Genomic DNA, 22,105 nt, shown 5'->3' on the forward strand with positions numbered 1-22,105 from the left:
CAGGGAGTCAAAGGAGTCAGGGAGTCAAAGGAGTCAAAGGAGTCAAAGGAGTCAAAGGAGTCAAAGGAGTCAAAGGAGTCAAAGGAGTCAAAGGAGTCAAAGGAGTCAAAGGAGTCAAAGGAGTCGCTTGACTCATCAAGTCTTTTTCTCTGAGAATAAACAGGTTTAGCATGGTCTTTCTTTCCAAAGGTCAGTTCCATGATGTCTGACGGAGTTGGGCGGTACCCCTAAGCACCTCAAAACCATGACAGTTTGGAAACTGTCATGGAAATGGATCGGGCGGAGTCGGGAGCGAGACTCCACCTTCAAGGCGCAGTGACGTGAAAAGGGCTCCCGGGGACATGGTCGTCGCCCCATTTTACGATGAGGATGTAGCTGCCCACCTCCTTGACCGTGTACGTCACGTTGTACAACCTGTGGCCCGCGTGCTTGACGTAGACCTCTTCGCAGGGGGCTTTGGGCCCGTGCACGCCGACCATCAACATGTTGGTTCCTGCAAGCAGGAACATTCAGCACCAAGACTCGCCTTTCAACATCAACAACGGACGTTACCTGCTTTGCCGCAGTCCACCGTGAACGAGTTCTTCTGGCCCACAAAGGCCTTAGACAGGCCGACGCCCCTTAAGACCACCTTACTGGCATCCGAGGAGAATTTGGGCAACGAGGCAAAGGCAGCGGCCGCAGCAGACGACTTTGTTACAGTTTCCACAAGAACAGATGATGTTTCGTGAAGACTCGGACCCCCGGAGAGGCGAGGGCCTGAGCACATGTGCACCAACATGAGGATCCAGAACGTCATGCCAAAGCCAGACTCCAGGAATTCCAGTCAAACCAACCTGAGACTTTGGCCTTGAAGGGGCTCCCAACAATGTGCTGGGCTCCTCCGTACTTGATGGAGATCAGGTAGTTTCCGGGGGCCGTTGGGGTGTAAGAGACCCGATAGCCGTCACAGCACTCCTGACAGGTCATCTGGACTTTGGACGGGCCATCGATGGTCACTGACAGAGCGCCGCAACCAGCATTGCAAGTGTTCACGCTGAACTCCGAGGCCACGCCTGAAGACAAAGAGCTCATCAGAACCAGCTGGCCATAACCTTCACGTCTGTCTTTGAGGCAAACCTGTGGTTCCGCCCTCCAGGCCCGGCCCGGAGGCTGAGACTTTGCTGGGGTCTCCCGCTTGACCAGGTTCTCCCACTCGGATTTTGAAGGGGCTTCCGGGCACATGGCTCCCGTTGAAGCGGACGTCGATGGAATGGACGCCATTCTCTTTGGGGACGAACCTGATGGCGTGCTGATCTGCAAGCAAAAACAAGGAGTCTAGCTACGCTTTTGGACCGAGCAATGGCGGCCAGGCCTCCGACCACATCATCCGTGTAGTGGTTCAATTTCCACACTTATGCATGACGTGCCAAGATCTACTGCAGAGGTCCCAGGTATCTCAACACTGTCCGCTGGGGTGATGAAGCAGTCCTCGGTGGCGCCAGAAGGCGCGTGGATCTTGGCGTCGATCAGGCCTCGAGCTCCATTTAGCTGTATGGCGAAGCACGCTTCCTGGTTCACCTTCAAGCCAGAGTCCTGAGACAAGACAGGCCAGACCGCTTTCGCTAACAAGGTCTGAATGCTCGATGAATGTGCAGGACCATGCTGGGGTCACCTGAAGGCTGGTAATGGTGAGGCGGCGGGCGTCGTCAGACAAGGTCGCCACCGGGACAACAAAGGGGGAGTCCGGGATGTGCTCATCGTTGAATTTAATGGAAACCTCATAATCACCTGGCGGGAGCAAATAACGAGGAGCTGTAGACCAGGACCAAGGGTTGTCCTTTGGACTGTCATCTCACCAGGCTCCTGGACAACATAGGAGACCCCGCAGGAACCATCCTTACGGTCCTCAAAGGTAATCTCCGCCTTGCTGGGCCCCTCCACTGCAATGGACAGCCCACCCGCTCCGGCCTCTCTGGTCCAGATGCTGAACTCAGCTGGAAGACCACGTTAGACTTCAGCTGCAGTACCCCTCAGCGGCCACTAGAGGCCGGACCCACACTGGACTCACACTTGTGGTTACTGAACCCACCTGACATGCCGGCCACGGCTCGCTCCAGACCTGTGCCGCCCGCTCGCACCTTGTGGGCCCCTCCCTCTCCCAGGGGTCCTACAGTGAACTGGAAGGGGCTCCCGGGGACGTGCTGTCCTCGGTATTTGACACTGACCACGTGCGCCCCCATCTCCTGGGGCACGAAGCGCACGCTGTACCTGCTGTCCTCGCCTCGGATAATCTCGCCGTCTTCACACTTACCGCCGGGACTCGTCACCTGCGCCGTCATCTCCTGGTTGGTGTCCTCACCTGTGGGGGTGCAGCAAAAGCTGTCCCGTGAAGGTCATGTGGTGCCAACGGGTGCAGCGAGTAGACGAGCACACGCACCCTGGTGCAGTGGGGACCTCCCGCCGAAGCCGCTCAGACCGTCCCGTTCTAGAAAGTCTCCAAAGATGTCTCGGAACGGCTGACCGACCTGCGTGCTCTCCTCCACGCGCACTTCCCGCTTGGTCTCGCCGGCGCGGGTCTTGCTGATCTCTGTGCGCTCGGTGCGCGTGTAAGTGTGGCTGCTGCGCGTGAAGGTGCGCGTGAGGCGCTCCTGCGCCGACACCATCTGAAACCAGTTGCCTTCCGTGGGGGACAGGAGGGCGGTCAAGGATGTGGGAAGCGAGCAGAGCGGGCGCCATCATGTCACCCAAGATTTACCTGGGATTTTGAGGTTGAGGTCACAGGTGCTGCCCACGGTTGCGATGGCGGGCGCCTGGCGCTTCCTGGTGATGCTCTCCTTCATTCTGCCCTCGCCAAACACTTTTATGGTGAAAGGACTTCCTGTTGTCACACGGGAACAGGTCACATGACCCTTCCAGCCTTTCCCAGCGTGTGGGCGGCGTACCTGTGACATGCTGGTCTGCAAAGCGGATGTTGACGATGTAGTTCCCGGGCTCCGTGGGACAGTAGGTGACACGACACGTGCCGTCCTCCTCATCCTCGCAGTTGATGTCCACTTTGCTCGGACCCTCGATGGACAGCCCCAGACCCCCGTAACCTGCCGAGACAGACTCGTTGGCCGGTTTGGAAGCCAGCGGGAAGCAAGCGGGGCGTCGAGGACGTACCGGCGGTCCTGGTGTCCACCATGAAGTGGGCCACCTCAAAAGTGCGCCCCTCCACCAGGCCCGGTCCAAACACTTTCACCCTGCTGGCATCGCCAATCTCCGACTGGGCCACCATGATCTTAAACGGGCTGTTGGTCACATGTTTCCCTCCCTTCTTCACGCTCACTGCGTGCTCGCCCACTTCCTTCGGCGTGAACGAGATTCCTGGCAGGACAAACGCTCGAGTTTCCTTCTACGTCAACAATAGCCTCAACCATGGCGCAAAAAAGCTCAACTCATCTGGTGTTCCCACCGCTCCAGTAGGGACACCGTGCAGACACTGTGCATCCACCGTGCAGCTACCGTGCAGTCACCGTGCAGCTACCGTGCAGCTACCATGTAGACAACATCCAGCTAGCTACCATGCAGCTACCATGCAGCTACCATGCAGATACCATGCAGCTACCATGCAGCTACCATGCAGATACCATGCAGATACCATGCAGCTACCATGCAGATACCATGCAGATACCATGCAGCTACCATGCAGCTACCATGCAGCTACCATGTAGACAACATCCAGCTAGCTACCATGCAGCTACCATGCAGATACCATGCAGATACCATGCAGCTACCATGCAGCTACCATGCAGCTACCATGTAGACAACATCCAGCTAGCTACCATGCAGCTACCATGCAGCTACCATGCAGATACCATGCAGCTACCATGCATCTACCATGCAGCTACCATGCAGCTACCATGTAGACAACATCCAGCTAGCTACCATGCAGCTACCATGCAGCTACCATGCAGATACCATGCAGCTACCATGCAGCTACCATGCAGCTACCATGCAGATACCATGCAGCTACCATGCAGCTACCATGCAGATACCATGCAGCTACCATGCAGCTACCATGCAGATACCAAGCAGATACCATGCAGCCACCATGCAGCCACCATGCAGCTACCATGCATCCACCACGCAGCCCAATTCCAGCAGGTGTCCAACCAACCGATGTGTCTGTTGGGAAGTCTCTTGAGGACACACGCCTCCTGGCTTCCGGAAGGAGCTTGAATGATTGCCGTCAGACTGCTAAGGTCGGTCTCTGCGATCCTCAAGGAGATGTCGGTTTCCGTGCCGACGTTGAGCCGGGATGAGGCAAGAGGGGCGTGGCCTGGAGACACACACAGAAGCTGCATCACGAGTACGAAGCCGCGAGCGGCCGGCGACCTTGGCCGTTTGGGTACCGGTGATCTTGGCGCTGAACGGGCTGCCAAGGATGTGCTCGTCGTCAAACTTGACGATGACGTTGTAGTCGCCGGGGGCCGTGGGCAGGTAGGACACGGTGCAGGTGCCATCTTTGTTGTCCTTGCAGCTGATCTCGGCTTTGGACGGTCCTTCCACCGCCAGAGACAAACCGCCTGCATCCACACTGACGGTGAGGAACGTCCACCAGAACATCAGCACTTTTAAAAAGACCATACCTTCTCCGGCGTCCTTGGTAGCGATGGTGAAAGTCGCTGGCGTGTCGGCAACGCCGTGGCTCAAGCCAGGGCCGTACGCAGTCACGTGACCGCTGTTAATGGCATCTACAAAAAACTGGAGCGGACTTCCTGTGGAAGACGTAGACGTCAGCGCACGGGCGGGGCGGAAAGGGGAGACGCCGGCACGTACCTGGGATGTGCTCGCCGTCGTACTTGATGTCCATCTCGTGCAGGCCACGCTCGGTGGGCGAATACCTGACGGTGACGGTGCCGTCCTTATTGTCGGCGATGTGCGGGCGAGCCGTGCGGCCAGACGGCATTCGCACTTCGCCTGCCCGGCGCACAGTGATGACATCATCACGGGGTCAGCACACCAAGAGAGAGAAGTCTCACCTGTGATTTCTCCGGTCTGCACGGTGAAGGGAATGACCAGGCTGAAGGGGCGGAGAATGGCCTCCGTCCCGTTAACGGGGACCGTGGGGTCGTCCGTCGCCTAGTCGAACAGACAAAATAGGACCTTATGGTGACATCATATTGCGGCAAGGATGGGTGTGGGCGTGGCTTAAGCAGATGATCATGCATGAAGCGGTGAGGGAGGTCACATGACCCCCACCCAGACACGTCATGCATGAAGACAAAGGTGAGACGGAAGAAGTGGAACCACTGTTGGCCACTGCTGACGAGGACGTGGACGGCGGCGGCGTGCGTGGGACTTACCAGGACGTAGAAGGGACTGTTGGGAATGTGTTCCCCTCCGAAGCGGATGGTGATCACATACTTCCCGGGCTCTGGCGCCGTGTAATAAACGTCAAACGTTCCGTCGGCATTTTCCACCACGTCCACGTCAAGCTCGGCGCCATCGGGGGTGGAAACCTTGCAGGTGACCTTGCCTTTCCCAGCAGCCTTGGCGTCCACCGTAATTACGGTCTCCTCTCCGATCTGGATGGTCGGACCCACCCCGGATCCTAGCAAGTCAACGTTTTAATGCTTTGTTTATTAAAAGTCAATTATTGAGCTAAGAACCAATCAGCATGCGAGGAGCTGTCAACAGGAAGTCATATGCACTCACCTGAGCCGTGTCCTCCGATGGACACTGTAAAACAAGGACGGGGGTGTAATCATGAATGACGAACAAATGACAGGAAAGGACAGCTTGTGAGGGCGGGGCCTGACCTGTTACGTGACACTTGCTGGCGTCCCCCGTGGGAATGGCGTGGATGCGGTAGGGCGAGTACGGGATCTCGTCCCCGCCGTACTTGATGGTGATGGTGTGGCGTCCCGTCATGTCCGGGACGTAGGACACAGTGTAGGTCCCGTCCCGATTGTCCCAGATGTTTGCCTTCTTGGGCTTCCCCTCGGGGTCCTGGGGACACGTGGACACAAGGACTAAGTGAACAAACAAGACCGTGGGACTCAGGATGTGCTTCCCACCAGAGGTCTGCAGACAGCGAACTGAACCGCTGAGGCTGAAGACAAAGACCGCTTCCCTGTCCCAAATATATCCCATTGTGCTGACTCTAGAACAGCACTCAGGAACATTGATGACATCCACGTACCACCAGCTCCCCGTGGTGAAGATAACTAGATGTTGACTACCATGTCACCATATGCTCTGATTCCATACCTGCCCACTGGTTGGGAACATGTCAACAACATAGCAAGCAGTCTTGTCCACCTTGGCAGACGTGTTTTTAAAAATGTTTTGAACTCTTTGGGGTTGGAGTTCAACTCCGAGCGGGATGTTGCCTTCCTCTCGGCAGCGTGGAAGGCAGCATGACCAGTGGTGGCAGCAACGACACGTAGCATCACATCAAACCACACCACGTCTGGAGTCAGGACTCCACACTCTTGGGTCATGACTCCAAAGTGTCGTGTCACGACTCAATAGTCCTGTTCTGAGTCAAAAGTGTCAAGTCATAACTCAAAGGTCATGTGTCATGACTCAAAAGTGTTGAGTTCAGACTCAAGTGTCTTGTGTTGTGACTCAAAAGTGTCTCATGGCTATAAAGTCTAATCATGACTTCATGGTGACTTATGAAATGACTCAAAAATCTCAAGTCAGAGCTCAAAAGTCTCAAGTTCTTACTCTAAGGTCTAAAGTTTCAAGTCACGACTCAAAAGTATCAAGTCATGACTAAAATGTGTCAACATGTCAAAAATCTGAAGTCACGACTCTTAAATCAGGACATGAGTAAAAAAAAACTCAAGTCACGACTGACTCAAAAGTCTCCCGTTATGACTGAAAAGTATTTTTAATTGTGACTTAAAAGACTCAAATCACAAGTAAAAAGTCTTAAGTCAAGACATAGTTCTTGTTTTGTGGCTGAACAGTCTGAACTTGTGACTCAGTCTCGCATCATGACTCAGGAGTCTTTAATCGTGACTTAAAAATCTGAAAACTGAGTTGTGACTCATAAGCCTGGCGTCATGACTCCAGGCACTGCAGATGATGATGATGAAGATGAAGATGGCGGTGGCTGCGAGCGGGAGTGAGTTTTTACCAATCAAAATGAAGAGTTGATGAAGTTTTGAGTTGAGCTTCATGACCAAAGCAGGCGGGGGGGGGGGGGGGGGGGGGGGGGGCATGGGTGTTGGTTGGCAAGGTAAGAAAAGGTAAGATAAGGTAAGACAAGATGGCGGCCTTACGCGGCCTCTCTTAAGAATGGAGAACGGGATGGTTTTCTTGACTATATGGGACTCCCACACGCGGGTGGCCCAGTCCTGCACAAACACTGAGGCCTGGCGCCCGCACCCGTCTGGACCCTGCAGCAACAGCGACACCCCCCCCCCGGCAGAACAGGAGGTCACATGGTCAGTGTCGGGGGTCAAGGGCGACCCAGAAACATAACATGCGCTAACGCTACACGGTTAGCAATGTGCTAATCACAGTCAATAAGGCCAGGAAAGGAGCTAGCTTGCTCCCAACTAGCAAATGTCGTTTCAATCAGTGGAATCGGGGAAAAGGACCCCGTCACATTCTGGACTCACCAGAATCTGAACCGTGAGTAGTCCTTCACCGGCATCTCGGGCGTCGATGGTGAACTCCACCGGTAGACTGGCGGGAATGCCGGATGAGTTCAGACCAGGACCGTCGGCACGGACCTTGCTGGCATCGTGAGCAGGCAGGGTCTTGATCTTGAATGGACTGAAAGGGTTTCCAGACGTGAGACCAGGACAAAAGACCCGAAAGAGCTTTTGGACTGTTCCTTACCTTCGAGGGACGTCCTGCTTAGCATATTTGACGCTCACGGTGTACGGGCCGTCATTGGCCGGAGTGTAGTTGATCGTGTGAGACCCTCCCCCGTTATCTTTAACGCTGACGGGTTCTGCGACACCTGCGGAACCAGCAGAGGTTCGGATTCAGATTTGGGATCAGTTTGTGACATACTGGGACGCAGTTAACTAAAGTTGTCCACGCAGGACGTCGGGAATCAGAAGACAGGTTCATGCTCCACGTTGTCACCTGTGGGGCCAAAGATCTGGACCTCCAAAGGGGCTACACCAGCTTTGCTGCTGTCCACTGTGAAGGTCTGACAGACGTGAGCACGGACTCCACTTCCAAGACCTGGTCCAGAACACCTCACTTTTGTGGGATCAATCAGCTCTCGCACTGGGACTCGAAATGGACTCCCTGAAAAGATGAGTGCAGTTGTTGTCGGAGAACCAAACCCTGTCAGTCCCCATACCGGACTTCAGTCGGCACCAGATCCAACACCTGGAATTGGAATTCCTCCAAAAGTGACATTGACATCATACTCTCCGGGACTGAAAGGAATGTACTCCACGCTGCAGCTGCCATCTTTGTTGTCCTTACAGGACATCTTTGCTTCCGAGGGGCCTTCGATGGCCAGGCCAAGACCACCTGTGCCGGCACCCCTGAGGGACGGGACACGAGGGAGGTCAGAACCTTCCGACAATGATCCCAAACATTCACCGTGCTTCAGTCACCTGGTCTCCACTGTGAACTGGTTGGGTTTGCTGACCAGACCCTCCTCCAGACCCGACCCGTAGGCTTGCACTCGACTCGGATCACAACCTTCAGTCACCAACACCCTGAATGGACTCTTGGGTAGGACGCCATCATCGCATGACACGTTGATGAGATGCAGTCCTACAAGTACATATGCATCAATTAGGCTGTCCCCAGGTTGGAATCTCCACTAGGAAGCATCATCGCTGGATGGGTGGATGGATGATGGATGGATGGATGGATGGGTGGGTGGATGATGGGTGGATGGATGGATTGGTGGATGGGTGGATGGATGGATGGGTGGATGGATGGATTGGTGGGTGGATGATGGGTGGATGGATGGATTGGTGGATGGGTGGATGGGTGGATGGATGATGGATGATGGATGGGTGGATGGATGGATGGGTGGGTGGATGGATGGATGGATGGATGGATGGATGGGTGGATGGATGATGGATGGGTGGATGGATGATGGATGGGTGGATGGATGATGGATGGGTGGATGATGGATGGGTGGATGGATGATGGATGGGTGGATGGATGGATGGATGATGGGTGGATGGATGGATTGGTGGACGGGTGGATGGATGGATGGATGGATGGGTGGATGGATGATGGATGGGTGGATGATGGATGGGTGGATGGATGATGGATGGATGGATGATGGATGGGTGGATGGATGGATGGATGATGGGTGGATGGATGGATTGGTGGACGGGTGGATGGATGGATGGATGGATGGGTGGATGGATGGATGGATGATGGGTGGATGGATGGATGGATGATGGATGGATGGATGGATGGATGGGTGGATGGATGATGGGTGGATGGATGGATTGGTGGATGGGTGGATGGATGGATGGGTGGATGGATTGGTGGATGGATTGGTGGATGGATGGGTGGATGGATGGAACCCCAACCCCACCCCTTAAAAGAGAAATGAACATACATTAGGTTTGCAATGAGTATAAAATGTATTCTGACTATTTGATGTATTATTGAAGGTATTCTGACTATTTGATGTATTATTGAAGGTATTCTGACTATTTGATGTATTATTGAAGGTATTCTGACTATTTGATGTATTATTGAATGTATTCTGACTATTTGATGTATTATTGAATGTATTCTGACTATTTGATGTATTATTGAATGTATTCTGACTATTTGATGTATTATTGAAGGTATTCTGACTATTTGATGTATTATTGAAGGTATTATTTTCTGCCTATTGTGGTGTTAGCTATTTTCCTGAGTACGTTTGATGAAGGAAAGGTGCATTGAGGCAAATCTTTCATAATAATCCTTTCGGAATGTTCCTAAATAGGCTTTTTTAGAAACACAAACATTTAGAATTTAAAAGCAGTATCATAAATAAAGTCAGAGGTCTCACTCCCTCACATTTTGTATCTGCTGAACGTTTGTGGGCGAGTTTAAGAGCTAATATGCTAATAATAAAGCCAAACAGTCATCCAAGAATATGCTTGCTGACTGTATTGTTGTAAATAATGGCCCATAGTTCCCACATTGATATCCTTGACATAACATTTGATGTCATTATCCTTGGAGTTGCACATGGAATCCTTTACCACCAAGAGATTTCCCCTACTCATTACAGATATTATTTCCATCTGCCATGAAATGTCACTCCTTGGGAGTTAACTGTGGACAAAATGCCATTCATCAGATATTTTTATGGATCGATGAAATGGAATACCAATGTAACGTGTCGTATGGCACCGTGAGGTAACGGGCTAGCGTGTTCCTGTTAGCATGCTAATTACAGTCATGTGATAAAAATCCAAGTCAAGTGGCTGACCGTCCTCGAAGGGCGTGTACTCCACGCGGCACGTGCCATCAGCCTTGTCTGTGATGAAGGCGTCCGTGTTGGCGCCCGACGGGTTGGAAATAAAGACTTTAACATGGCCGCCGCTGCTCTTGTAAACACTCCTGGCGTCCACGGTGAAATGCGTGCCCACTTCCCTCAAGACTCCTGGAGGACCGACACCGAGGCGGCATTCAGAAACAAAGCGTCAATAAGCCCACAGACCAACTAACCTCTGGGTTCCACCCCAGGTCCGTAGACCTGGACCCCGCTGACGTCCAGGACCGGTTCCACCCGCAGGTGGGCGGGGAACTGCGGCACCGGCACGCCTCCATACTTGACGGTGATCGCGTATACGCCGTGGAGCTGTGGGGTGTAGGTGATGGCGTAGGTTCCGTCCCCGTTGTTCTCCACATGAACCTTGGCTTTGGACCCGGACTCTGAGATGATCTCGATGGTAAGCTCCGCCTCCCCGGCTTTGGAGCAGTCCACCAGGAAGGATGCGGCCTCATTGACTTTCCCGCGCTCTAATCCGGGACCGCTGGCCGTCACTCTGCTGGGGTCGAACATGGACTGGACCGCCGCCTTGAAGGGTGACCCGGGGATGTGCCGGTCAGCGAACAGGATGTTGATGGCATACTCGCCAGACTCAGTGGGCAGGTACGACACGGAGCAGGAACCGTCCCCGTTGTCCTGGCATTCAATCTTGGCCTCGCAGGGCCCCTCCACCGTCAGGCCCAACCCGCCGGTGCCGGCTCCCTTGGTGTCGATGGCAAACGGGGCCAGTTTACCCACCACGCCTCCCTGAAGACCTGGACCGTAGGCTCGCACCTGTGAGGTGAACAGGTGGAGTTAACGCCCCTTCGCCCTCCGGATGGAGGAAACTCACCTTGGAGGCATCGGGGGGCAGGACGCCCTCCACCGTCAACGGACTTTCCGGGATGGGGTTCCCGTCGTAGCTGATGTCCACAGTGTAGGGCCCCTCCTCCGGCGGAATGTACCTGACGGAATGCATCTCATTGGCTGTGCCCGACTCCACCTTGCACGGGATTGGTCGATGAGATGGAGAAATGATCTTCACATCCAGCTGGCCTTGACCCCCGGCCCTCAAAGTGCTGATGCGGAACTCCTGGTCCTTTCCGACATCCACCTCTGATGGACACAGCAGTGAGGCCAACTATCCCTGGCATCGAGGAAAAGGAAAGCTTTCCTTACTCTTCTCAAGGTCGTGAACTTGGATCTTGCTGAGGTCGAGAGGCGGAGCCACGGTGATGTGAAATGGACTTTTGGGGATGGGGTCCCCCCCGTGAAGCACCGTGATGGACAAGCTACCCTGAAGGACAAAAACCAGCACGGACGTGGGTTGACGCCTGCTCAGTCCCGGGGTCAAAGGTCAGCTCACCTGTTGGACCGCCGTGTAGCGGACCGTGTAGGAGTAGTTGTGGTTGTCGATGATCTCAAAGTCGCGCACGGCGTCGCCCTTGGCGGCGCTGAGGAAGTGGACTTGGGGTTGGACTTTGCCGGCTCCTTTGGTGTACACGGTGAAGTGGGTGGGCTTTCCCGCTTCCACTCCTTCATGGGGAAGGAAAACCATGAGGCCAAAAGTCCAACCTTGTCAGACGTTTTTAGATCTTTGAGAAGCAGCTGACCCGACTTGTTGAGTCCTGGTCCTTCCGCTCTCACTTTAGCAGCGTCATGGGAAGGATCCACTTTTATTCTGAAGGGGCTGATTGGGATTTCCTGTTTCAACAGTAAAATTTTGGGTTAGGGTTAGGGTTATTTTGTCATTTTGTGTTTTGGTCTCTTAACTTGTAACTCAGACGGTCTCACCTGGTCAGCGAAGACCACCATGATGGTGTAATGGCCGGGCCCCGGGGGCGTGTACTTCACCGTGAACGTGTCGTTGTCATTCTTTATGATGTCGAAGTCGATGTCGGCCTCGGCGGGTCGGACCACACCCGGCGCACACTTGATGCCGATGCTGACGTCGCCTGAGGTCACAAGCAACATGGTTACGTTCTACGGTTCCCGTGACGCCCAGAAGGAGGCCCGCCTCACCCTGGCCCGCCTCGCTGCAGTCCACCGTGAAGTAGGTCGGCTCATTGGCCTTCAGTCCGCTTCTTTCGACTCCGGGACCGTAGACCTTCACGTTCTCCGGATGGCTGCCCTCGCCGATGGTGACCTGCTTGCAAACGCACGCTGGTCACTTGGTCGCTTGCATCTTCTGGCGACCTTGGAGACCTACCCTGGAGGGGCTGTTGGGGATGTTGACCTCCGCCCACGTGATGATGATGGTGTGCTTGATGGGCTTTGTGGGGACGTAGACGCACAGGAAGGTCTCATCGCCGTTGTCCCGCATGTCCACGTCGATGGGGCCCCCTTCGGCATCCTGTGAGGGACATCAGCATGAGGGCGTCATGGAGAAGATACTCAAGCGGTCAGCTGGTCCTCACTTGAGCGTAGAGCCTCAGCTGGCCTCTGCCGGCTCCTCGGGTGTCGATGGTGAAATGGGCCGGCTTGTTGACGATGCAGCCGACGGGGTCGATGCCCGGCCCGTAACACTTCACCTGAGGAATAGACGCCCCGCTGTCAGAAACCTGGGTCAGCATGGGTGTGTCCGGCCTTCGGTGGCCACACCTTCTCTGGGTGGAGGTCGGTGGCGGCGGGCAGGATGTGCGCCATGAAGGGGCTGTCTTTGACGTCCTCGTCGTCACATATGACGTGAATGGCATAGTCGCCCGGCTCGGTGGGCCAGTACCTCACGTCACATGACCCGTCGCCCTTGTCGTCGCATTCGATCTTGGCCTGGGACGGACCCTCGATGGAGAACCCTGAGCACGGCCGATGCATTTCACGTCACACAAAGCTGGCGTTCCCATTGGCCACGTTGGAAGCCGTGAGGACGTACCCAGCGTTCCCACCTCTGTCCCGATCGCTTCCACCACGAAGTCGGCGCTCTTTCCCACCATTCCCGTCTCCAGGCCGGGACCCCAGGCCCGCACTTTCTGAGGCCCCGCCTCCTCGCTCACGTAGACCAAAGTAGGGCTGTCAATGGAGTACAATATTTTAGTCAGAATTGCCATCATCATGCTCTTATTTTGGTGCATTTTCCAGCTTGCAGTTTCAGGTTGAGTCCGTGCAGTACCGATAAATACATAGATATAAATATAGAGATATAAATATAAAGATATAAATACATAGATATAAATATAGAGATATAAATATAAAGATATAAATACATAGATATAAATATAGAGATATAAATATAAAGATATAAATACATAGATATAAATATAGAGATATAAATATAAAGATATAAATACATAGATATAAATATAGAGATATAAATATATAGATATAAATATAGAGATATAAATATAGAGATATAAATATAAAGATATAAATACATAGATATAAATATAGAGATATAAATATATAGATATAAATATACAGATATAAATACATACTAGATATAAATACACAGATATAAATACATAGATATAAATACACAGATATAAATACACAGATATAAATACATGGATATAAATATATAGATATAAATACATAGATATAAATGCATGGATATTATGGGGGGGGCATGAAAGACAATCATTGAGAATCCCGGATCTAGTCTAAGTCGGGATGTGAATCTCGTATGGAAAACCATTTGATACGTAAAATGATGGCAGTTCTGCAAGTTGGGCGATGATTTGATAAAAAATGATATACAGTTAGAAAGTCACCAAATGTTGCATTTTTAATGCAAGCGGTGAATTGTCCCACTTTTTGCCGTCCTTGAACGTCCCGCTTAGGACCTCTATACGGTGCTAACGTAGTCCTCATCGAGCGCTAAACACACAAACTGCAGGCTCTGGTGGTTGGTGGTTCTTAGTTTGTGCTTTTAATTTGAAATTTGATGTTGTTCCTGTCTCAGATTTGCACCATCGGCGGTAAATAAGATCAGTTTGAGTGCTATAATGAACGTATGCTTTACTGACATGTTGAAAATGTTTCCCGGCGACGAGTTAGGAAGCTGGCACTCCAGCTAATGCATCTAATGCTAATGCTAGCTGCATCCGCTGTGGCCTTCAACCAGCAGAAAGAAATCTGCCGAATCGTGAGTTGGGACCCTGGTACCCGGGTCTGAACCCCTGCAGAAGCCACGTACTTGGTCACATATGGCGACACCAACCTGGCTTGTGGAGGGAAGCATCCACCAGGTTTTCCAAGCTAACGTAACATTCCAAACATTCCTTTTCTAGCGCTAACAACTGGCGCCGCCGCGGTGTGTCAAACTACGGCGCCAGTCCAGGGTTAGACAGGACATGCACGATAATCGCACGTCAAAAAAAGGAGCATTAAGGGGACATGTCGTTCACGCTATTAAGGTCGGAGGTTCACCTGCGTGTAATGCTGTGACCCCCCCAGGTGATGGTGATGATGTAACTTCCTGTCACGATGGGATAATAGCTACACCCATAGGGGCCGCCGTCCACCTCGACCACCTTCACTGGCTCCTCCAGGCCGCCTGCAGTGAAGACGCGCAGCAGCGTGACCTTAGGGCCCGGCGTGGGCGGGGCTACCAACATGGTATCACCAGGTGAAGATGCTCACTTGGACCCTTCACCGTGACTCGGAGCTCGCCGCTGCCGCCTCCTTTGGTGTGAACTTTAAAATCCGCCACTTGGTTCACTCTCAGACCTTTGGGCTGCAGACCTCGGCCGTATGCCCTGCAGGCGTGCGGATTGCAGGCTGTGTGGACCAATCAGAAGGTGGCGCCGGTTAGCTCGTGTTCGGTAACGGCGTGGAAGAGAGAACAGAAAAGGTCAACTGAGGAGGAAGAGAATGCAGCAATCATCTGATGGGGTTACATAACGATTGCTCAAGAGAAGCCACCCTCATCTGGGACGCTTCATAGCAACAAGGGTCACACAGAGGTCGCCCTCGCTGGAAGGGGCCGGACCTCCACGTGGACCCGCATGCAGCGAGGGCCTGTTGCTCAGGTGTCCGCACGCACACGCGGGCTGGACTAATGCAGACGGAGCCATGCTGTGAAGCTAGACCCCGCCGGTCCAGACCCTGACCCCGCCTCTACTAACTTGGTGGCCCGGGTTTGGGCGGCGTTGGTGGCGGCGCTCTCCGTGGAGAGGTGCATAGTGACTGAGGTACAAGCCGCACTGGAGATGCCGGCAGGGGGGCGCTCTGTAGAACTGAAGGAGGGAAGAGCGGTGGTGAGCATGTGGCCTAGAGGACGCGCACCCAGTCCAGTCCAACAAGAGGACTCATTTGTCTCTGAGTCAAACAGTACCTCAGAGTCCAAGCCTTTGGGTCCACCACAAACACCTCAGGCCTTGAGTCAGGACTGAGTTGTCCAAGGAATACGGTTGGGAGTCAGCTGAACAAACATGCTACCAGCAAGTGTGAAAGATCTACCTTCAGCAATGTGGACCGGGAAGGGGCTCCTGGGAATCTGCTGACCGGCAAAGGTCACGTAGACCGTGTGTGGCCCCTCCAAGACGGGAACGTAGGTGCAACGGAAGACGCTGTCCCCTTTGTTCTCCAGGACTACCTCCACCGTGTCCCTGCGGTCATTTGAATCTGCGATGACCACGCCCACATCTCCGGTGCCAGCACCTGGTGGTCCACAGATGAGACCTTTAGGGGGTGCAGGACCACGTGGGCTGCTTCGGGGTCTGCCCGCTGACCGGCTGTGTAAATATCGAAGTACGTGGGCTTGGTGGCTACGTTTCCCAAGTGCTGCAGTCCCACACCACGGGCCTGAACCCGCGTGGCATCGCCCATGGCTTTGGAGACGTGGACCATGAAGGGACTCCTGTCGATGTCCTGGCCCGCAAACAGGACCTTCACCTGTGACGGGGGAAAACACAGTCAGAGTCCACAAAGTTTCTAAGTCGCCATCACCAGAAGCTCTGTGGGAGACCTCCAAGAGGTTCTGCAGGTCTTGGTTTTCTGAGCTTACTTTATGAAGACCCTCCACTTTGGGTTGGTAGACCACGGAGTAGGTTCTGTTCTTGTCGTTGTTGGGAATCACTCTGGCCTAAAACAAACACCTTGTGTCAGCACGAGCACCCTTGGACCAGCCCCACCGTGTTGTATGTCCCACCTCCTCCGTGTGACCCTCCATGTCCTCCACATAAACCAGAACCTCGCCCAGTCCAGCCTCTACTGTCTCCACCAGAAACTCTGCTGGCTTCAGAACCACGTTCCCCCGAGGTTCGATACCTTGGACCCAAGAGGTTGTTAGTAATAATTATAATAGCGAGGAGACACCAACACAGCTACGACCAAACATGTCGGTATTCCGATGTTGGTCCCACCCGGTCCAAAGGCTTTGGCTCTCTTTGGATGTAGGGTCTTGGCTCTCAAGGGGGCGCCGGGTTTCAGTTTGGCTTTAGGGAACTGAGACAGATAGGTCATGACCGAGTGCTCATCCACATTGGGGTCGACGATCTCCTCCGGAGCAATGACCTGCACACAAAGGGACACTTCCCAAAGTGAGGAAGGCCGACTTCCAAGATGCTCCAAAGGACAAAGGGAAAGGTAAGGCCACGTCACCTGAGGTACGCCCAGCCAGTCGTCCGCCTGCTGCATGGCCTCTCTGGCGTTCTCCACCGGCTGACTCGGATCCCAACTCTCCCAGTCTGGACAGAGACCTGAGGGCCGGTACCAGACCAGTCATTACCGGCACACACCAGTGGACGGATGAAGTCTATGGTTCTACCGGGGGCACAGTTGTCCACCAGAGCTCCCAGGGCCTTGCCGTCCCTCCAGTCCCGGTGGAAGTTGGTGATGGGCAGCTGGGGCACCTTGTTCTGGATCCAGCCCAGAAGACGTTGCTTGGGGGTCAGCTTCTTGGCGTCCTGGTCATCCTCATCTTCCCACATGGGCATGGAGATGGAGTAGTGAAGGATGAGGGTCCAGATCAGACCCAGGATCAGCTTCAGGTTCCCGTCCACGATGGCTTTGGAGTCTGGAGCGGAAGGAAGTTAGTGTAGGTCACGCCCCCTGCTTGTCACGTGACCAAGGACGTGACAGGAGGATGGGCGTGCAAGGACACGCGTGAACATAGCATGACCTTTGACCTCAAAACACCTCACAACTTTGGAGGGGGGCAATTTTTGTGGAGAAAATGTTTCAAAATAAAATACATTTTGTTCAATTCGTGTCACTAAATCAGGCCAGAGGACGCGTGTGTGCCAGCTGGATCTAGCCATACAGGATCTAGTGTCATACATGATCTAGTGTCATACATGATCTAGTGTCATACATGAACTAGTGTCATACAGGATCTAGTGTCATACACGATCTAGTGTCATACACGATCTAGTGTCATACATGATCAGTGTCAAATTTCCCCACTGAGGGACGAATAAAGGCATATCTTAATACAGGATCTAGTGTCATACATGATCTAGTGTCATACATGATCTAGTGTCATAAACGATCTAGTGTCATACACGATCTAGTGTCATACAGGATGTAGTGTCATACATGACCTAGTGTCATACATGATCTAGTGTCATACAGGATCTAGTGTCATACATGATCAGTGTCATACATGAACTAGTGTCATACAGGATCTAGTGTCATACAGGATCTAGTGTCATACACGATCTAGTGTCATACACGATCTAGTGTCATACAGGATCTAGTGTCATACACGATCTAGTATCATACACGATCTAGTGTCATACACGATCTAGTGTCATACACGATCTAGTGTCATACAGGATCTAGTGTCATACATGATCTAGTGTCATACATGATCTAGTGTCATACAGGATCTAGTGTCATACATGATCTAGTGTCATACAGGATCTAGTGTCATACAGGATCTAGTGTCATACAGGATCTAGTGTCATACAGGATCTAGTGTCATACAGGATCTAGTGTCATACACGATCTAGTGTCATACATGAACTAGTGTCATACATGATCTAGTGTCATACACGATCTAGTGTCATACAGGATCTAGTGTCATACATGATCTAGTGTCATACATGATCTAGTGTCATACATGATCTAGTGTCATACATGATTAGTGTCATACACGATCTAGTGTCATACAGGATCTAGTGTCATACATGATCTAGTGTCATACAGGATCTAGTGTCATACACGATCTAGTGTCATACACGATCTAGTGTCATACATGAACTAGTGTCATACACGATTTAGTGTCATACATGAACTAGTGTCATACACGATCTAGTGTCATACACGATCTAGTGTCATACAGGATCTAGTGTCATACATGATCTAGTGTCATACATGATTAGTGTCATACAGGATCTAGTGTCATACATGATCTAGTGTCATACAGGATCTAGTGTCATACATGAACTAGTGTCATACATGATCTAGTGTCATACATGATCTAGTGTCATACAGGATCTAGTGTCATACACGATCTAGTGTCATACAGGATCTAGTGTCATACATGATCTAGTGTCATACATGATTAGTGTCATACAGGATCTAGTGTCATACAGGATCTAGTGTCATACATGATCTAGTGTCATACAGGATCTAGTGTCATACACGATCTAGTGTCATACACGATCTAGTGTCATACAGGATCTAGTGTCATACATGATCTAGTGTCATACAGGATCTAGTGTCATACACGATCTAGTGTCATACACGATCTAGTGTCATACATGAACTAGTGTCATACACGATTTAGTGTCATACATGAACTAGTGTCATACATGATCTAGTGTCATACACGATCTAGTGTCATACAGGATCTAGTGTCATACATGATCTAGTGTCATACATGATTAGTGTCATACAGGATCTAGTGTCATACATGATCTAGTGTCATACAGGATCTAGTGTCATACATGATCTAGTGTCATACATGATCTAGTGTCATACATGAACTAGTGTCATACATGAACTAGTGTCATACATGATCTAGTGTCATACATGATCTAGTGTCATACATGAACTAGTGTCATACATGAACTAGTGTCATACATGATCTAGTGTCATACATGATCTAGTGTCATACAGGATCTAGTGTCATACACGATCTAGTGTCATACAGGATCTAGTGTCATACAGGATCTAGTGTCATACATGATCTAGTGTCATACATGATTAGTGTCATACAGGATCTAGTGTCATACATGATCTAGTGTCATACAGGATCTAGTGTCATACATGAACTAGTGTCATACATGAACTAGTGTCATACATGATCTAGTGTCATACATGATCTAGTGTCATACAGGATCTAGTGTCATACACGATCTAGTGTCATACAGGATGTAGTGTCATACATGATCTAGTGTCATACACGATCTAGTGTCATACAGGATCTAGTGTCATACATGATCTAGTGTCATACAGGATCTAGTGTCATACACGATCTAGTGTCATACAGGATCTAGTGTCATACATGAACTAGTGTCATACATGAACTAGTGTCATACATGATCTAGTGTCATACATGATCTAGTGTCATACAGGATCTAGTGTCATACACGATCTAGTGTCATACAGGATGTAGTGTCATACATGATCTAGTGTCATACATGTGAGTGGTCTCCATGTAGAAAGCCTGCCTCTATTTTGAGAGGGAAAACAGCTCAGCTGTCGCCCCGTCAATCAGAAAACACCCCACCCCCCACGCTACACCCTCTGAGGACCTTCCCCCCTCACCCCACACACATGGTAGCCCCGCCCAACAGAACGCCTCCATGTGCTGTCAATCATACGTGGACACGCCCCTGGTGTCAACGTTTGTTTTTCTTCCGTCAAGCGAGACGGGATCCTGTTGGGGTCTCAGAGGTCAGAGGTCAGTGATTGAGGCAGCTGATGGCATCAGCTGTTTGACAGCCCCTCCCAGTCCTCCCCCGTGCAGCCCCCCCCCAGTCCTCCCCCATGCAGGCCCCCCCCCCGTACCTGACAGGACTCACCTATGGACACGAGGCGGATGTGTTCGCGCTCCAGGAACTCCAGCGCCACCGACACGTTTTCCAGCTTCATCTGGCGGAAGTTGGGTCTGGCGTGGTACTTGCGGTACATGCTCCTCTGACTCAGGACCTCCAGGAGTCCAATCAGCTTGAGGCCATCACCCAGGTCCTTCTGCAGGTCCATGATGCGCTTGCTGACACATTTAAGGTGCTCGTTGCACCACCTGGTGAAGGTGTTCTGCTGGATCTTCTTCCAGGGAGCGTCCTCGGCCAGGTCCTTCTCAGTGGCCGGCATCTCCTCCTCTTCGACCTCGTCCTCCACCTCCTCCCGGACCACAAAGTTGAGGAGTTGCTGCCGCTCCATGTAGCCGCTCACCATGCGTGTCCTCGCTCACTGGCAGGAGCATCCACCGAGGCTCATGGGAAACTAAAACGTGGATGTTGGTGGCCAGCGTGATGAAGACCAGCGTCCACAAAGCCGGCCAGCGTCAGTGTGCAGGACTCCCTGGAATGTTCTTGCCAGACCATAATAACACCCGGCCTGATAGCCAGCCACCTGCTCATTGGATGAGGAGGGCGGCTGGGGGGAGGGGTCGGACCCCCCCCCTTCGCTCTCCACCCCCATGGCTCTGTCTATTTTTAGGGTTCACACAGCAGAGGGACACTTGGGCCCCCCCGGGTGCGTCATCAGTTGGCATTGACAATCTTCCTCCGTATCGTTCGGCGACACGTGATCAAGACCAAGACTAAGTAGTGTAGACTAAGTAGTCTAAGTAGTGTAGACTAAGTCGTGTAGACTAAGTAGACTAACTAAGTAGATGTTGATGTTTGTCCCGTGTAACGGCAGCAGTCCTAATCGGTAGCGTAAAGGTTCCTGGACTAACCTGATACCGGCTGACCCATGACCCACTGCCAGCAAGTCAAGGTAGCAACATGCTGGGAGCGGCCCAAGATGACATCACATCACTTCCTGTTACGTCCAGGCCATGTAGGCACCACTTGAAGCAAGATGGCTGCCCGAGTGAGACGGATGCTTACTCGGGCATCCGTCTCTCGAAAATGTCACCATGACCTCACATGGTCCTTTTTGGCCTTAAAGTCAGGCCTCATTTATGGCGGTCATTGTTCCACATGATATAACAGCCCTATAGTCACCTTACTCTCCTATTAGCCAACATGGTGGGCATTATAAGACAAACCAGCACCTATTAGACATAGAAACCCTGTTTAGGACTTTGTAAATACAGGTTGGAACATCAAGGAGCTCTTAAACATGTTCTTTCACTTTGGTGACTCCTTGTGGTGGCTAATGGAACTACACTAGGACACCTACATGGGCTGGATGGAGATTGCTTTGCTGTGGGACCCCTGAGCGGTGTACCAGGAAGGAGCGGTGTACCAGGAAGGAGCGGTGTACCAGGAAGGAGCGGTGTACCAGGAGGAGCGGTGTACCAGGAAGGAGCGGTGTACCAGGAAGGAGCGGTGTACCAGGAAGGAGCGGTGTACCAGGAGGAGCGGTGTACCAGGAAGGAGCGGTGTACCAGGAAGGAGCGGTGTACCAGGAAGGAGCGGTGTACCAGGAAGGAGCGGTGTACCAGGAAGGAGCGGTGTACCAGGAAGGAGCGGTGTACCAGGAGGAGCGGTGTACCAGGAAGGAGCGGTGTACCAGGAAGGAGCGGTGTACCAGGAAGGAGCGGTTTACCAGGAGGAGCGGTGTACCAGGAGGAGCGGTGTACCAGGAAGGAGCGGTGTA

General features: G+C 52.2%; 1 protein-coding gene across 1 annotated transcript; it reads right to left on the reverse strand.

Annotated features, from left to right (window-relative positions):
- Window positions 1–26: 26 nt before the first annotated feature.
- Window positions 27–21,329, reverse strand: LOC131125663 (filamin-C). The gene is made up of 47 exons (XM_078791214.1): window positions 20,356–21,329; window positions 17,151–17,399; window positions 16,985–17,082; window positions 16,747–16,897; window positions 16,533–16,651; window positions 16,389–16,466; window positions 16,114–16,276; window positions 15,842–16,042; window positions 15,023–15,160; window positions 14,810–14,936; window positions 13,317–13,453; window positions 13,046–13,239; window positions 12,862–12,975; window positions 12,654–12,797; window positions 12,467–12,590; window positions 12,239–12,399; window positions 12,058–12,148; window positions 11,811–11,980; window positions 11,624–11,741; window positions 11,298–11,560; window positions 10,642–11,239; window positions 10,403–10,576; window positions 8,562–8,724; window positions 8,329–8,489; window positions 8,077–8,244; window positions 7,825–7,948; window positions 7,602–7,758; window positions 5,787–5,976; window positions 5,683–5,706; window positions 5,331–5,578; window positions 5,007–5,106; window positions 4,804–4,944; window positions 4,614–4,742; window positions 4,377–4,550; window positions 4,142–4,303; window positions 3,145–3,348; window positions 2,925–3,077; window positions 2,738–2,860; window positions 2,420–2,659; window positions 2,072–2,341; window positions 1,839–1,976; window positions 1,655–1,770; window positions 1,410–1,575; window positions 1,120–1,296; window positions 837–1,055; window positions 553–759; window positions 27–493 (listed from the first exon to the last, which is right to left on the reverse strand). Exons 1-47 carry the CDS (start codon window positions 20,729–20,731, stop codon window positions 306–308), a joined length of 8,130 nt encoding a protein of 2,709 aa, XP_078647340.1. The 5' UTR covers window positions 20,732–21,329; the 3' UTR covers window positions 27–305.
- Between the last annotated feature and the right edge of the window lie 776 nt (window positions 21,330–22,105).

This window comes from Doryrhamphus excisus, linkage group LG6 (assembly GCF_037039965.1).
Source record: "Doryrhamphus excisus strain RoL-2023G ecotype Guam linkage group LG6, RoL_Dexc_Guam_v1.1, whole genome shotgun sequence".
NCBI lineage: Eukaryota > Metazoa > Chordata > Actinopteri > Syngnathiformes > Syngnathidae > Doryrhamphus > Doryrhamphus excisus.

Coding starts and splice junctions, on each gene's coding strand:
- LOC131125663 (XM_078791214.1), bottom strand. CDS start 20,731: ATGGTGAGCGGCTACATGGAGCGGCAGCAACTCCTCAACTTTGTGGTC. Junction 12,798..12,861: donor AGCTGAGGCTCTACGCTCAA/GTGAGGACCAGC, acceptor TGTCCCTCACAG/GATGCCGAAGGGGGCCCCAT. Junction 1,297..1,409: donor GACCTCTGCAGTAGATCTTG/GCACGTCATGCA, acceptor TTTTGCTTGCAG/ATCAGCACGCCATCAGGTTC.